General features: G+C 41.5%; 1 protein-coding gene across 1 annotated transcript in view; it reads right to left on the minus strand.

Annotated features, from left to right (window-relative positions):
* The window catches only part of LOC148513469 (uncharacterized), a 466,228-nt gene that overhangs the window by 78,481 nt on the left and 371,549 nt on the right, over positions 1–16,198 (minus strand). The window contains exons 92-93 of the mRNA XM_088481822.1: positions 9,025–9,142; positions 8,666–8,785 (exon numbers count right to left, since the gene is read on the minus strand). Of these exons, the coding sequence (XP_088337948.1) occupies positions 8,666–8,785; positions 9,025–9,142 (238 nt within the window). The remainder of the gene's footprint in view (positions 1–8,665; positions 8,786–9,024; positions 9,143–16,198) is intronic.

Consider the following 16,198-nt stretch of genomic DNA (forward strand, 5'->3'; position numbering starts at 1 on the left):
CTACACATCTATTACACTGTATACAGACATAAGACACTACACCCCCAACATGTCCTGACCGCTGTACAAGATCATACTACACATCTATTACACTGTATACAGACATAGGACACTACACCCCCAACATGTCCTGACCGCTGTACATGACCATAATACACATCTATTACACTCTATACAGACATAGGACACTACACTCCCAACATGTCCTGACCACTGTACATGATCATAATACACATCTATTACACTGTATACAGATATAGGACACTACACCCCCAACATGTCCTGACCGCTGTACATGACCATAATACACATCTATTACACTGTATACAGACATAGGGGCCTACATCACCAACATGTCCTGACCGCTGTACATGATCATAATACACATCTATTACACTGTATACAGACATAGGACACTACACCCCCAACATGACATAACCGCTGTACATAATTATAATACACATCTATTACACTGTATACAGACATAGGACACTACACCCCCAACATGACATGACCGCTGTACATGATCATAATGCACATCTATTACACTGTATACAGACATAGGACACTACACCCCTAACATGTCCTGACCACTGTACATGAGCATAATACACATCTATTACACACTGTATACAGACATAGGACACTACACCCCCAACATGACCTGACCACTGTACATGATCATACTACACATCTATTACACTGTATACAGACATAGGACACTACACCCCCAACATGTCCTGACTACTGTACATGACCATAAATCACATCTATTACACTGTATACAGACATAGGACACTACACCCCCAACATGTCCTGACCGCTGTACATGATCATAATACCCATCTATTACAGTGTATACCGACATAGGACACTACACCCCCAACATGTCCTGACCACTGTACATGATCATAATACATCTATTACACTATACAGACATAGAACACTACACCCCCCAACATGTCCTGACCACTGTACATGACCATAATACATATCTATTACACTGTATACAGACATAGGACACTACATCCCCGACATGACCTGACCGCTGTACATGACCATAATACACATCTATTACACTGTATACAGACATAGGACACTACACCCCCAAGATGTCCTGACCGCTGTACATGACCATAATACACATCTATTACACCGTATACAGACATAGGACACTACACCCCCAACATGTCCTGACCACTGTACATGCCCATAATACTGTACATCTATTACACTGTATACAGACATAGGACACTACACCCCCAACATGTCCTGACCACTGTACATGATCATAATACACATCTATTACACTATATACAGACATAGGACACTACACCCCAACATGTCCTGACCGCTGTACATGATCATAATACACATCTATTACACTGTATACAGAGATAGGACACTACACCCCCAACATGTCCTGACCGCTGTACATGACCATAATACACATCTATTACACCCTATACAGACATAGGACACTACACCCCCAACATGACATGACCGCTGTACATAATTATAATACACATCTATTACACTGTATACAGACATAGGACACTACACCCCCAACATGACATGACCGCTGTACATGAGCATAATACACATCTATTACACACTGTATACAGACATAGGACACTACACCCCCAACATGACTTGACCACTGTACATGATAATACTACACATCTATTACACTGTATACAGACATAGGACACAACACCCCCAACATGTCCTGACTACTGTACATGACCATAATACACATCTATTACACTGTATACAGACATAGGACACTACACCCCCAACATGTCCTGACCACTGTACATGATCATAATACACATCTATTACACTATATACAGACATAGGACACTACATCCCCAACATGACCTGACCGCTGTACATGACCATAATACACATCTATTACACTGTATACAGACATAAGACACTACACCCCCAACATGTCCTGACCGCTGTACATGATCATACTACACATCTATTACACTGTATACAGACATAGGACACTACACCCCCAACATGTCCTGACCGCTGTACATGACCATAATACACATCTATTACACTCTATACAGACATAGGACACTACACTCCCAACATGTCCTGACCACTGTACATGATCATAATACACATCTATTACACTGTATACAGATATAGGACACTACACCCCCAACATGTCCTGACCGCTGTACATGACCATAATACACATCTATTACACTGTATACAGACATAGGGGCCTACATCACCAACATGTCCTGACCGCTGTACATGATCATAATACACATCTATTACACTGTATACAGAGATAGGACACTACACCCCCAACATGTCCTGACCGCTGTACATGACCATAATACACATCTATTACACCCTATACAGACATAGGACACTACACCCCCAACATGACATAACCGCTGTACATAATTATAATACACATCTATTACACTGTATACAGACATAGGACACTACACCCCCAACATGACATGACCGCTGTACATGATCATAATGCACATCTATTACACTGTATACAGACATAGGACACTACACCCCCAACATGTCCTGACCACTGTACATGAGCATAATACACATCTATTACACACTGTATACAGACATAGGACACTACACCCCCAACATGACCTGACCACTGTACATGACCATAATACACATCTATTACACCGTATACAGACATAGGACACTACACTCCCAAGATGTCCTGACCACTGTACATGATCATAATACACATCTATTACACTGTATACAGATATAGGACACTACACCCCCAACATGTCCTGACCGCTGTACATGACCATAATACACATCTATTACACTGTATACAGACATAGGGGCCTACATCCCCAACATGTCCTGACCGCTGTACATGATCATAATACACATCTATTACACTGTATACAGAGATAGGACACTAGACCCCCAACATGTCCTGACCGCTGTACATGACCATAATACACATCTATTACACACTGTATACAGACATAGGACACTACACCCCCAACATGTCCTGACCGCTGTACATGACCATAATACACATCTATTACACCCTATACAGACATAGGACACTACACCCCCAACATGACATGACCGCTGTACATAATTATAATACACATCTATTACACTGTATACAGACATAGGACACTACACCCCCAACATGACATGACCGCTGTACATGATCATAATGCACATCTATTACACTGTATACAGACATAGGACACTACACCCCCAACATGTCCTGACCACTGTACATGAGCATAATACACATCTATTACACACTGTATACAGACATAGGACACTACACCCCCAACATGACCTGACCACTGTACATGATCATACTACACATCTATTACACTGTATACAGACATAGGACACTACACCCCCAACATGTCCTGACTACTGTACATGACCATAAATCACATCTATTACACTGTATACAGACATAGGACACTACACCCCCAACATGTCCTGACCGCTGTACATGATCATAATACCCATCTATTACAGTGTATACCGACATAGGACACTACACCCCCAACATGTCCTGACCACTGTACATGATCATAATACATCTATTACACTATACAGACATAGAACACTACACCCCCCAACATGTCCTGACCACTGTACATGACCATAATACATATCTATTACACTGTATACAGACATCGGACACTACATCCCCGACATGACCTGACCGCTGTACATGACCATAATACACATCTATTACACTGTATACAGACATAGGACACTACACCCCCAACATGACCTGACCACTGTACATGACCATAATACACATCTATTACACTATATACAGACATAGGACACTACACCCCCAAGATGTCCTGACCGCTGTACATGACCATAATACACATCTATTACACCGTATACAGACATAGGACACTACACCCCCAACATGTCCTGACCACTGTACATGCCCATAATACTGTACATCTATTACACTGTATACAGACATAGGACACTACACCCCCAACATGTCCTGACCACTGTACATGATCATAATACACATCTATTACACTATATACAGACATAGGACACTACACCCCAACATGTCCTGACCGCTGTACATGACCATAATACACATCTATTACACTGTATACAGACATAGGGGCCTACATCACCAACATGTCCTGACCGCTGTACATGATCATAATACACATCTATTACACTGTATACAGAGATAGGACACTACACCCCCAACATGTCCTGACCGCTGTACATGACCATAATACACATCTATTACACCCTATACAGACATAGGACACTACACCCCCAACATGACATGACCGCTGTACATAATTATAATACACATCTATTACACTGTATACAGACATAGGACACTACACCCCCAACATGACATGACCGCTGTACATGATCATAATGCACATCTATTACACTGTATACAGATATAGGACACTACACCCCCAACATGTCCTGACCGCTGTACATGATCATAATACCCATCTATTACACTCTATACAGACATAGGACACTACACTCCCAACATGTCCTGACCACTGTACATGATCATAATGCACATCTATTACACTGTATACAGATATAGGACACTACACCCCCAACATGACCTGACCACTGTACATGACCATAATACACATCTATTACACTCTATACAGACATAGGACACTACACTCCCAACATGTCCTGACCACTGTACATGATCATAATACACATCTATTACACTGTATACAGATATAGGACACTACACCCCCAACATGTCCTGACCGCTGTACATGACCATAATACACATCTATTACACTGTATACAGACATAGGGGCCTACATCCCCAACATGTCCTGACCGCTGTACATGATCATAATACACATCTATTACACTGTATACAGAGATAGGACACTAGACCCCCAACATGTCCTGACCGCTGTACATGACCATAATACACATCTATTACACACTGTATACAGACATAGGACACTACACCCCCAACATGTCCTGACCGCTGTACATGACCATAATACACATCTATTACACCCTATACAGACATAGGACACTACACCCCCAACATGACATGACCGCTGTACATAATTATAATACACATCTATTACACTGTATACAGACATAGGACACTACACCCCCAACATGTCCTGACTACTGTACATGACCATAAATCACATCTATTACACTGTATACAGACATAGGACACTACACCCCCAACATGTCCTGACTACTGTACATGACCATAAATCACATCTATTACACTGTATACAGACATAGGACACTACACCCCCAACATGTCCTGACCGCTGTACATGATCATAATACCCATCTATTACAGTGTATACCGACATAGGACACTACACCCCCAACATGTCCTGACCACTGTACATGATCATAATACATCTATTACACTATACAGACATAGAACACTACACCCCCCAACATGTCCTGACCACTGTACATGACCATAATACATATCTATTACACTGTATACAGACATAGGACACTACATCCCCGACATGACCTGACCGCTGTACATGACCATAATACACATCTATTACACTGTATACAGACATAGGACACTACACCCCCAACATGACCTGACCACTGTACATGACCATAATACACATCTATTACACTATATACAGACATAGGACACTACACCCCCAAGATGTCCTGACCGCTGTACATGACCATAATACACATCTATTACACCGTATACAGACATAGGACACTACACCCCCAACATGTCCTGACCGCTGTACATGACCATAATACACATCTATTACACTGTATACAGACATAGGACACTACACCCCCAACATGACCTGACCACTGTACATGCCCATAATACTGTACATCTATTACACTGTATACAGACATAGGACACTACACCCCCAACATGTCCTGACCACTGTACATGATCATAATACACATCTATTACACTATATACAGACATAGGACACTACACCCCCAACATGTCCTGACCACTGTACATGATCATAATACACATCTATTACACTATATACAGACATAGGGCACTACATCCCCAACATGTCCTGACCTCTGTACATGATCATAATACACATCTATTATACTGTATACAGACATAGGACACTACATCCCCAACATGTCCTGACCGCTGTACATGATCATAATACACATCTATTACACTGTATACAGACATAGGAAACTACACCCCCAACATGTCCTGACCGCTGTACATGATCATAATACACATCTATTACCCTGTATACAGACATAGGACACTACACCCCCAACATGTCCTGACCGCTGTACCTGACCATAATACACATCTATTACACTGTATACAGACATAGGACACTACACCCCCAACATGTCCTGACCGCTGTACATGACTATAATACACATCTATTACACTATACAGACATAGGACACTACACCCCCAACATGTCCTGACCGCTGTACATGATCATAATACACATCTATTACCCTGTATACAGACATAGGACACTACACCCCCAACATGTCCTGACCGCTGTACCTGACCATAATACACATCTATTACACTGTATACAGACATAGGACACTACACCCCCAACATGTCCTGACCGCTGTACATGAGCATAATACACATCTATTACACTGTATACAGACATAGGACACTACACCCCCAACATGTCCTGACCACTGTACATGATCATAATACACATCTATTACAACCTATACAGACATAGGACACTACACCCCCAACATGTCCTGACCGCTGTACATGACCATAATACACATCTATTACACCCTATACAGACATAGGACACTACACCCCCAACATGACCTGACCGCTGTACATGACCATAACACACATCTATTACACCGTATACAGACATAGGACACTACACCCCCAACATGTCCTGACCGCTGTACATGACCATAATACACATCTATTACACTGTATACAGACATACGGCACTACATCACCAACATGACCTGACCGCTGTACATGATCATAATGCACATCTATTACACCGTATACACAGACATAGGACACTACACCCCCAACATGACCTGACCACTGTACATGATCATACTACACATCTATTACACTATATACAGACATAGGACACTACACCCCCAACATGTCCTGACCGCTGTACATGATCATACTACACATCTATTACACTATATACAGAAATAGGACACTACACCCCCAACATGTCCTGACTGCTGTACATGATCATACTACACATCTATTACACTATATACAGACATAGGACACTACACCCCCAACATGTCCTGACCACTGTACATGACCATAATACACATCTATTACACTGTATACAGACATAGAACATTACACCCCCAACATGTCCTGACCACTGTACATGACCATAATACACATCTATTACACTGTATACAGACATAGGACACTACACCCCCAACATGTCCTGACCGCTGTACATGACCATAATACACATCTATTACATTGTATACAGACATAGGACACTACACCCCCAACATGTCCTGACCGCTGTACATGATCATAATACACATCTATTACACTGTATACAGACATAGGACACTACACCCCCAACATGTCCTGACCGCTGTACATGACCATAATACACATCTATTACACTATATACAGACATAGGACACTACACCCCCAACATGTCCTGACCGCTGTACATGATCATAATACACATCTATTACACCGTATACAGACATAGGACACTACACCCCAACATGACCTGACCACTGTACATGACCATAATACACATCTATTAGACTATATACAGACATAGGACACTACACCCCATACTTACCTACATTGCTGGGCAGCTTTCCGGGAGCAGCAGGAGGGGACATGTTGCTCTCCTCTTCGGGGGGCGGGGCCAGACGATAGACGGCATTAGGCCCGCCCCCTTTACAGTAAACCCCCGCGATTCGCGGGTCCGTGATGAGGGGGCGGGGCTAAATGACGCGATTTGCCTAATTTAGCCCCGCCCCTTCCCGACGGACCCGATAATTTCAGGTAAAATCTCCCCATCCTGCCCACTTCACTAGGAAGTGGGCGGGATGCGGGAGATATGCCTAATCTTCCGGGATCGCGGGGGGTTACCTGAAAAATCGGGAGCCTCCCGCGATTCCCGGGAGAGTAGGCATGTATGCTACACCCCCAACATGTCCTGACCGCTGTACATGATCATAATACACATCTATTACACTATATACAGACATAGGACACTACACCCCCAACATGTCCTGACCGCTGTACATGATCATAATACACATCTATTACACTGTATACAGACATAGGATACTACACCCCCAACATGTCCTGACCGCTGTACATGATCATAATACACATCTATTACACCCTATACAGACATAGGACACTACACCCCCAACATGTCCTGACCGCTGTACATGACCATAATACACATCTATTACACCCTATACAGACATAGGACACTACACCCCCAACATGTCCTGACCGCTGTACATGACCATAATGCACAAAGCCATGTACAAACACAAATAGAAATCATTCAAAATTGTAATTGCAGTGGCCCATTAAGTCTCTGGTGGAAATGACAGTTGATATTTGATATTGTGACATATAGTATAGTACATACAATATAGTGTAACACCAGTCACTGTCACATGTACTTACCGCAGATGTGTCTTTGACATCCTCCATTTGGCGTCTCAGTTCTTTCCCATCGCTCTGGTTTCTCAGCGCCCGTGTGACCAGCTGGAGAAACTCCTCGTTCAGAACATCTAATACGTCCTCCTGTCAGCCAATAATTAATGCGTTAATTGTCGTACAGTTTTACAAGTGCAAATCCTGCTGCCCAACACTTCTGGAGTTTTACTGGGGCAGTAGCAAGTTCCCCATGGGCAAAGTACTTGGATAACAATTAGAGGGAGGGGATTAAAGGGTGAGGGGACTGGCTTTGGCAATGAGTTTGGGAATGCTGGAAGCTAGGACAGATATAAGTGAGGATGTAGCTACAGTAGGCAGAAACCCACCTGGAGAGAGATTCTGTGTGGATCATTCTCTCTGTGCCTTCTCCTCAGACAGCTGGAGCTACTTACAAACATGTTCCCAATGTCTCTGTGTGGTTTCGGCCGGTTGTATAATTCCCAGCTGAGAAAACAACATAAAGTAGGGTTTATTTACTATAGTTATGGAGAGTGCCTGACGTGTAGGAACATGTAACCTGTAGCGACCAATGAAACAATTAATTTACAGAGTCTAGTTTAGTCAAGACTAAGAGATCTAATATCAGGAGTTGTTGCTAGAAGTTAAAGCAAAAAAAAAAAAAAGTTAATTAAGTTCTTAACAATCTAATGAAGAATATTTCCCTGTTTACGTCTAAATGTCACTTTTTTTTACAGATACATAGTAAAATATAATCTGTGATACAATTGGTTCTGCTTTCCCCTACATCCTCACCTCCCAGATATACCTCAATCCCCTTCATCTGCAAGCTCTGACAGGCAGGGCCCTCCACTCCCTTGTTCTCTCCCTGCTCCATCCCTGTCTCCAGTGCTCCCTCTCTCCTTTCTGGTCATCCACCCCCAGACCACTGGGTCATTGAGTGATACTGTGATAATCTGATTCCTTGGTCTCATTATTTCACTGTCTAATGTATCCCCTTGTGTGGTCTGTTTGTATTTTTATATCGAAAATTGGTTGTGATTCAATGTAATTATATTTCCCTGTATGGCGCTATGGACAATTGGTGACGCCATACCAAAAAACCCAGAAATACAGTCAGGTGCATAAATATTGGGACATTGACAGAATTTTCATATTTTGGCCTCTAGTCACCACCACAATGGCTTTGAAATGAAACAAACAAGATGTGCTTTACCTGCAGACTTTCAGATTTCATTTGAGGGTAATTACATCCAAATCAGGTGAACGGTGTAGGAATTACAATGGTTTCTATATGTGCCTCCCACTTTTTAAGGGGCCAAAAGTAATGGGACTATCAACTCAAAAGCTATTTCATGGACAGGTGTGGGCTATTCCCTCGTTATTTCATTATCAATTAAGCAGGTAAAAGGTCTGGGGGCCTATTCATCAACACTAAAATAACGTTTTTAAGGACATTTTCCTTAAATAACGTTATTTTGGTATTCATGTAGCCACTTAGCACAGGAGATATCACAGATATCTCCTTGCTAAGTTCCCCTGCGTTAATTTCCACACTCCCCATACATTAGTACATTAGTACATTAGTATGGGGATGTGGAAATTATGGTATTCATCAAATTCCGAAAATTATAAATTTTCGGAATTTGATGCAGTTACTATTGAGGTGGCGAATAGCAGGTGAAACTTACCTGTATCCGCTTGTGCAGGTCCCCCGACGAGTCCCTCCGGCGCTCTGCTCCATCCTCAGGCTTCGGAGGCTGGTCGGACATGTGTGCTCCCCCGCAGAGCACAAGAAAGTTTAGACAAAAAAAAAAAAAAAAGTTTTGTTTTTTTTTCTAATCTGTCATGTGGTCTGCTGGGAAACCACATGACAGACCAGCAGGACGGAGCCGGAGGCTGCTGCGCGGACAGGTAAGTCGGGGGGTGTGGTGGGGGGGGTACAAAACTTAATGCATCAGTAGGCAGTGCTGCGCATGCGCTGGTTTTACAGATGTAACAGCGCATGCGCAGCACTGTTTCCAGATGCGATAAGGTAGTGTAGGCAGGAAAAGTATCTATTTCCCGAAGAGCTGTCATCGCAAAAATGACAGCTACCGGAATAGATACTTATGGAGAGGTGGAATGATGAATTCCACCTATAATTAGCTAGAACTCCATGAGAGTTCTAAAGCTAATTATCTCCAGAGATTTTTTACGTTTAATGAATAGGCCCCCTGGAGTTGATTCTAGGTGTGACATTTGCAGTACATGTGGTAGGGAATACAGTGAGTGCTTTGTGTAATGTATATGTGTGTACAGTACATGTGGTAGGGAATACAGTGAGTGCTTTGTGTAATGTATATGTGTGTACAGTACATATGGTAGGGAATACAGTGAGTGCTTTGTGTAATGTATATGTGTGTACAGTACATATGGTAGGGAATACAGTGAGTGCTTTGTGTAATGTATGTGTGTGTACAGTACATGTGGTAGGGAATACAGTGAGTGCTTTGTGTAATGTATATGTGTGTACAGTACATGTGGTAGGGAATACAGTGTGTGATTTGTGTAATGTATGTGTGTGTACAGTACATGTGGTAGGGAATACAGTGAGTGCTTTGTGTAATGTATATGTGTGTGTACAGTACATGTGGTAGGGAATACAGTGAGTACTTTGTGTAATGTATATGTGTGTACAGTACATGTGGTAGGGAATACAGTGAGTGCTTTGTGTAATGTATGTGTGTGTACAGTACATGTGGTAGGGAATACAGTGAGTGCTTTGTGTAATGTATGTGTGTGTACAGTACATGTGGTAGGGAATACAGTGAGTGCTTTGTGTAATGTATGTGTGTGTACAGTACATGTGGTAGGGAATACAGTGAGTGCTTTGTGTAATGTATATGTGTGTGTACAGTACATGTGGTAGGGAATACAGTGAGTACTTTGTGTAATGTATATGTGTGTACAGTACATGTGGTAGGGAATACAGTGAGTGCTTTGTGTAATGTATGTGTGTGTACAGTACATGTGGTAGGGAATACAGTGAGTGCTTTGTGTAATGTATGTGTGTGTACAGTACAAGTGGTAGGGAATACAGTGAGTGCTTTGTGTAATGTATATGTGTGTGTACAGTACATGTGGTAGGGAATACAGTGAGTACTTTGTGTAATGTATATGTGTGTACAGTACATGTGGTAGGGAATACAGTGAGTGCTTTGTGTAATGTATGTGTGTGTACAGTACATGTGGTAGGGAATACAGTGAGTGCTTTGTGTAATGTATGTGTGTGTACAGTACATGTGGTAGGGAATACAGTGAGTGCTTTGTGTAATGTATGTGTGTGTACAGTACATGTGGTAGGGAATACAGTGAGTGCTTTGTGTAATGTATATGTGTGTGTACAGTACATGTGGTAGGGAATACAGTGAGTACTTTGTGTAATGTATATGTGTGTACAGTACATGTGGTAGGGAATACAGTGAGTGCTTTGTGTAATGTATGTGTGTGTACAGTACATGTGGTAGGGAATACAGTGAGTGCTTTGTGTAATGTATGTGTGTGTACAGTACAAGTGGTAGGGAATACAGTGAGTGCTTTGTGTAATGTATATGTGTGTGTACAGTACATGTGGTAGGGAATACAGTGAGTACTTTGTGTAATGTATATGTGTGTACAGTACATGTGGTAGGGAATACAGTGAGTGCTTTGTGTAATGTATGTGTGTGTACAGTACATGTGGTAGGGAATACAGTGAGTGCTTTGTGTAATGTATGTGTGTGTACAGTACATGTGGTAGGGAATACAGTGAGTGCTTTGTGTAATGTATGTGTGTGTACAGTACATGTGGTAGGGAATACAGTGAGTGCTTTGTGTAATGTATATGTGTGTGTACAGTACATGTGGTAGGGAATACAGTGAGTACTTTGTGTAATGTATATGTGTGTACAGTACATGTGGTAGGGAATACAGTGAGTGCTTTGTGTAATGTATATGTGTGTACAGTACATATGGTAGGGAATACAGTGAGTGCTTTGTGTAATGTATGTGTGTGTACAGTACATGTGGTAGGGAATACAGTGAGTGCTTTGTGTAATGTATGTGTGTGTACAGTACATGTGGTAGGGAATACAGTGAGTGATTTGTGTAATGTATGTGTGTGTACAGTACATGTGGTAGGGAATACAGTGAGTGCTTTGTGTAATGTATATGTGTGTACAGTACATGTGGTAGGGAATACAGTGTGTGATTTGTGTAATGTATGTGTGTGTACAGTGCATGTGGTAGGGAATACAGTGAGTGCTTTGTGTAATGTATATGTGTGTGTACAGTACATGTGGTAGGGAATACAGTGAGTACTTTGTGTAATGTATATGTGTGTACAGTACATGTGGTAGGGAATACAGTGAGTGCTTTGTGTAATGTATGTGTGTGTACAGTACATGTGGTAGGGAATACAGTGAGTGCTTTGTGTAATGTATGTGTGTGTACAGTACATGTGGTAGGGAATACAGTGAGTGCTTTGTGTAATGTATGTGTGTGTACAGTACATGTGGTAGGGAATACAGTGAGTGCTTTGTGTAATGTATATGTGTGTGTACAGTACATGTGGTAGGGAATACAGTGAGTACTTTGTGTAATGTATATGTGTGTACAGTACATGTGGTAGGGAATACAGTGAGTGCTTTGTGTAATGTATGTGTGTGTACAGTACATGTGGTAGGGAATACAGTGAGTGCTTTGTGTAATGTATGTGTGTGTACAGTACAAGTGGTAGGGAATACAGTGAGTGCTTTGTGTAATGTATATGTGTGTGTACAGTACATGTGGTAGGGAATACAGTGAGTACTTTGTGTAATGTATATGTGTGTACAGTACATGTGGTAGGGAATACAGTGAGTGCTTTGTGTAATGTATGTGTGTGTACAGTACATGTGGTAGGGAATACAGTGAGTGCTTTGTGTAATGTATGTGTGTGTACAGTACATGTGGTAGGGAATACAGTGAGTGCTTTGTGTAATGTATGTGTGTGTACAGTACATGTGGTAGGGAATACAGTGAGTGCTTTGTGTAATGTATATGTGTGTGTACAGTACATGTGGTAGGGAATACAGTGAGTACTTTGTGTAATGTATATGTGTGTACAGTACATGTGGTAGGGAATACAGTGAGTGCTTTGTGTAATGTGTGTGTGTGTACAGTACATGTGGTAGGGAATACAGTGAGTGCTTTGTGTAATGTATGTGTGTGTACAGTACATGTGGTAGGGAATACAGTGAGTGCTTTGTGTAATGTATGTGTGTGTACAGTACATGTGGTAAGGAATACAGTGAGTGATTTGTGTAATGTATGTGTGTGTGTACAGTACATGTGGTAGGGAATACAGTGAGTGCTTTGTGTAATGTATATGTGTGTACAGTACATGTGGTAGGGAATACAGTGAGTGCTTTGTGTAATGTATATGTGTGTGTACAGTACATGTGGTAGGGAATACAGTGAGTGCTTTGTGTAATGTATGTGTGTGTACAGTACATGTGGTAGGGAATATAGCGAGTGCTTTGTGTAATGTATATGTGTGTGTACAGTACATGTGGTAGGGAATACAGTGAGTGCTTTGTGTAATGTATGTGTGTGTACAGTACATGTGATAGGGAATACAGTGAGTGCTTTGTGTAATGTATTTGTGTGTACAGTACATATGGTAGGGAATACAGTGAGTGATTTGTGTAATGTGTATTTGTGTACAGTACATGTGGTAGGGAATACAGTGAGTGCTTTGTGTAATGTATGTGTGTGTACAATACATGTGGTAGGGAATACAGTGAGTGATTTGTGTAATGTATATGTGTGTACAGTACATGTGGTAGGGAATACAGTGATTGATTTGTGTAATGTATGTGTGTGTACAGTACAAGTGGTAGGGAATATAGTGAGTGCTTTGTGTAATGTATGTGTGTGTACAGTACATGTGGTAGGGAATACAGTGAGTGCTTTGTGTAATGTATGTGTGTGTACAGTACATATGGTAGGGAATACAGTGAGTGATTTGTGTAATGTGTATTTGTGTACAGTACATGTGGTAGGGAATACAGTGAGTGCTTTGTGTAATGTATGTGTGTGTACAGTACATGTGGTAGGGAATATAGTGAGTGCTTTGTGTAATGTGTATCTGCGTACAGTACATGTGGTAGGGAATACAGTGAGTGATTTGTGTAATGTATATGTGTGTACAGTACATGTGGTAGGGAATACAGTGAGTGATTTGTGTAATGTATGTGTGTGTACAGTACAAGTGGTAGGGAATACAGTGAGTGCTTTGTGTAATGTATGTGTGTGTACAGTACATGTGGTAGGGAATACAGTGAGTGCTTTGTGTAATGTGTATGTGTGTACAGTACATGTGGTAGGGAATATAGTGAGTGCTTGTGTAATGTGTATTTGTGTACAGTACATGTGGTAGGGAATATAGCGAGTGCTTTGTGTAATGTATGTGTGTGTACAGTACATGTGGTAGGGAATACAGTGAGTGCTTTGTGTAATGTATGTGTGTGTACAGTACATGTGGTAGGGAATACAGTGTGTGATTTGTGTAATGTATGTGTGTGTACAGTACATATGGTAGGGAATACAGTGAGTGATTTGTGTAATGTGTATTTGTGTACAGTACATGTGGTAGGGAATACAGTGAGTGCTTTGTGTAATGTATGTGTGTGTACAATACATGTGGTAGGGAATACAGTGAGTGATTTGTGTAATGTATATGTGTTTGTACAGTACATGTGGTAGGGAATACAGTGATTGATTTGTGTAATGTATGTGTGTGTACAGTACAAGTGGTAGGGAATACAGTGAGTGCTTTGTGTAATGTATGTGTGTGTACAGTACATGTGGTAGGGAATACAGTGAGTGCTTTGTGTAATGTATATGTGTGTGTACAGTACATGTGGTAGGGAATACAGTGAGTACTTTGTGTAATGTATATGTGTGTACAGTACATGTGGTAGGGAATACAGTGAGTGCTTTGTGTAATGTATGTGTGTGTACAGTACATGTGGTAGGGAATACAGTGAGTGCTTTGTGTAATGTATGTGTGTGTACAGTACATGTGGTAGGGAATACAGTGAGTGCTTTGTGTAATGTATGTGTGTGTACAGTACATGTGGTAGGGAATACAGTGAGTGCTTTGTGTAATGTATATGTGTGTGTACAGTACATGTGGTAGGGAATACAGTGAGTACTTTGTGTAATGTATATGTGTGTACAGTACATGTGGTAGGGAATACAGTGAGTGCTTTGTGTAATGTATGTGTGTGTACAGTACATGTGGTAGGGAATACAGTGAGTGCTTTGTGTAATGTATGTGTGTGTACAGTACAAGTGGTAGGGAATACAGTGAGTGCTTTGTGTAATGTATATGTGTGTGTACAGTACATGTGGTAGGGAATACAGTGAGTACTTTGTGTAATGTATATGTGTGTACAGTACATGTGGTAGGGAATACAGTGAGTGCTTTGTGTAATGTATGTGTGTGTACAGTACATGTGGTAGGGAATACAGTGA

Source organism: Taudactylus pleione, unplaced genomic scaffold, assembly GCF_031769625.1.
Source record: "Taudactylus pleione unplaced genomic scaffold, aTauple2 ptg000278l, whole genome shotgun sequence".
Classification (NCBI taxonomy): domain Eukaryota; kingdom Metazoa; phylum Chordata; class Amphibia; order Anura; family Myobatrachidae; genus Taudactylus; species Taudactylus pleione.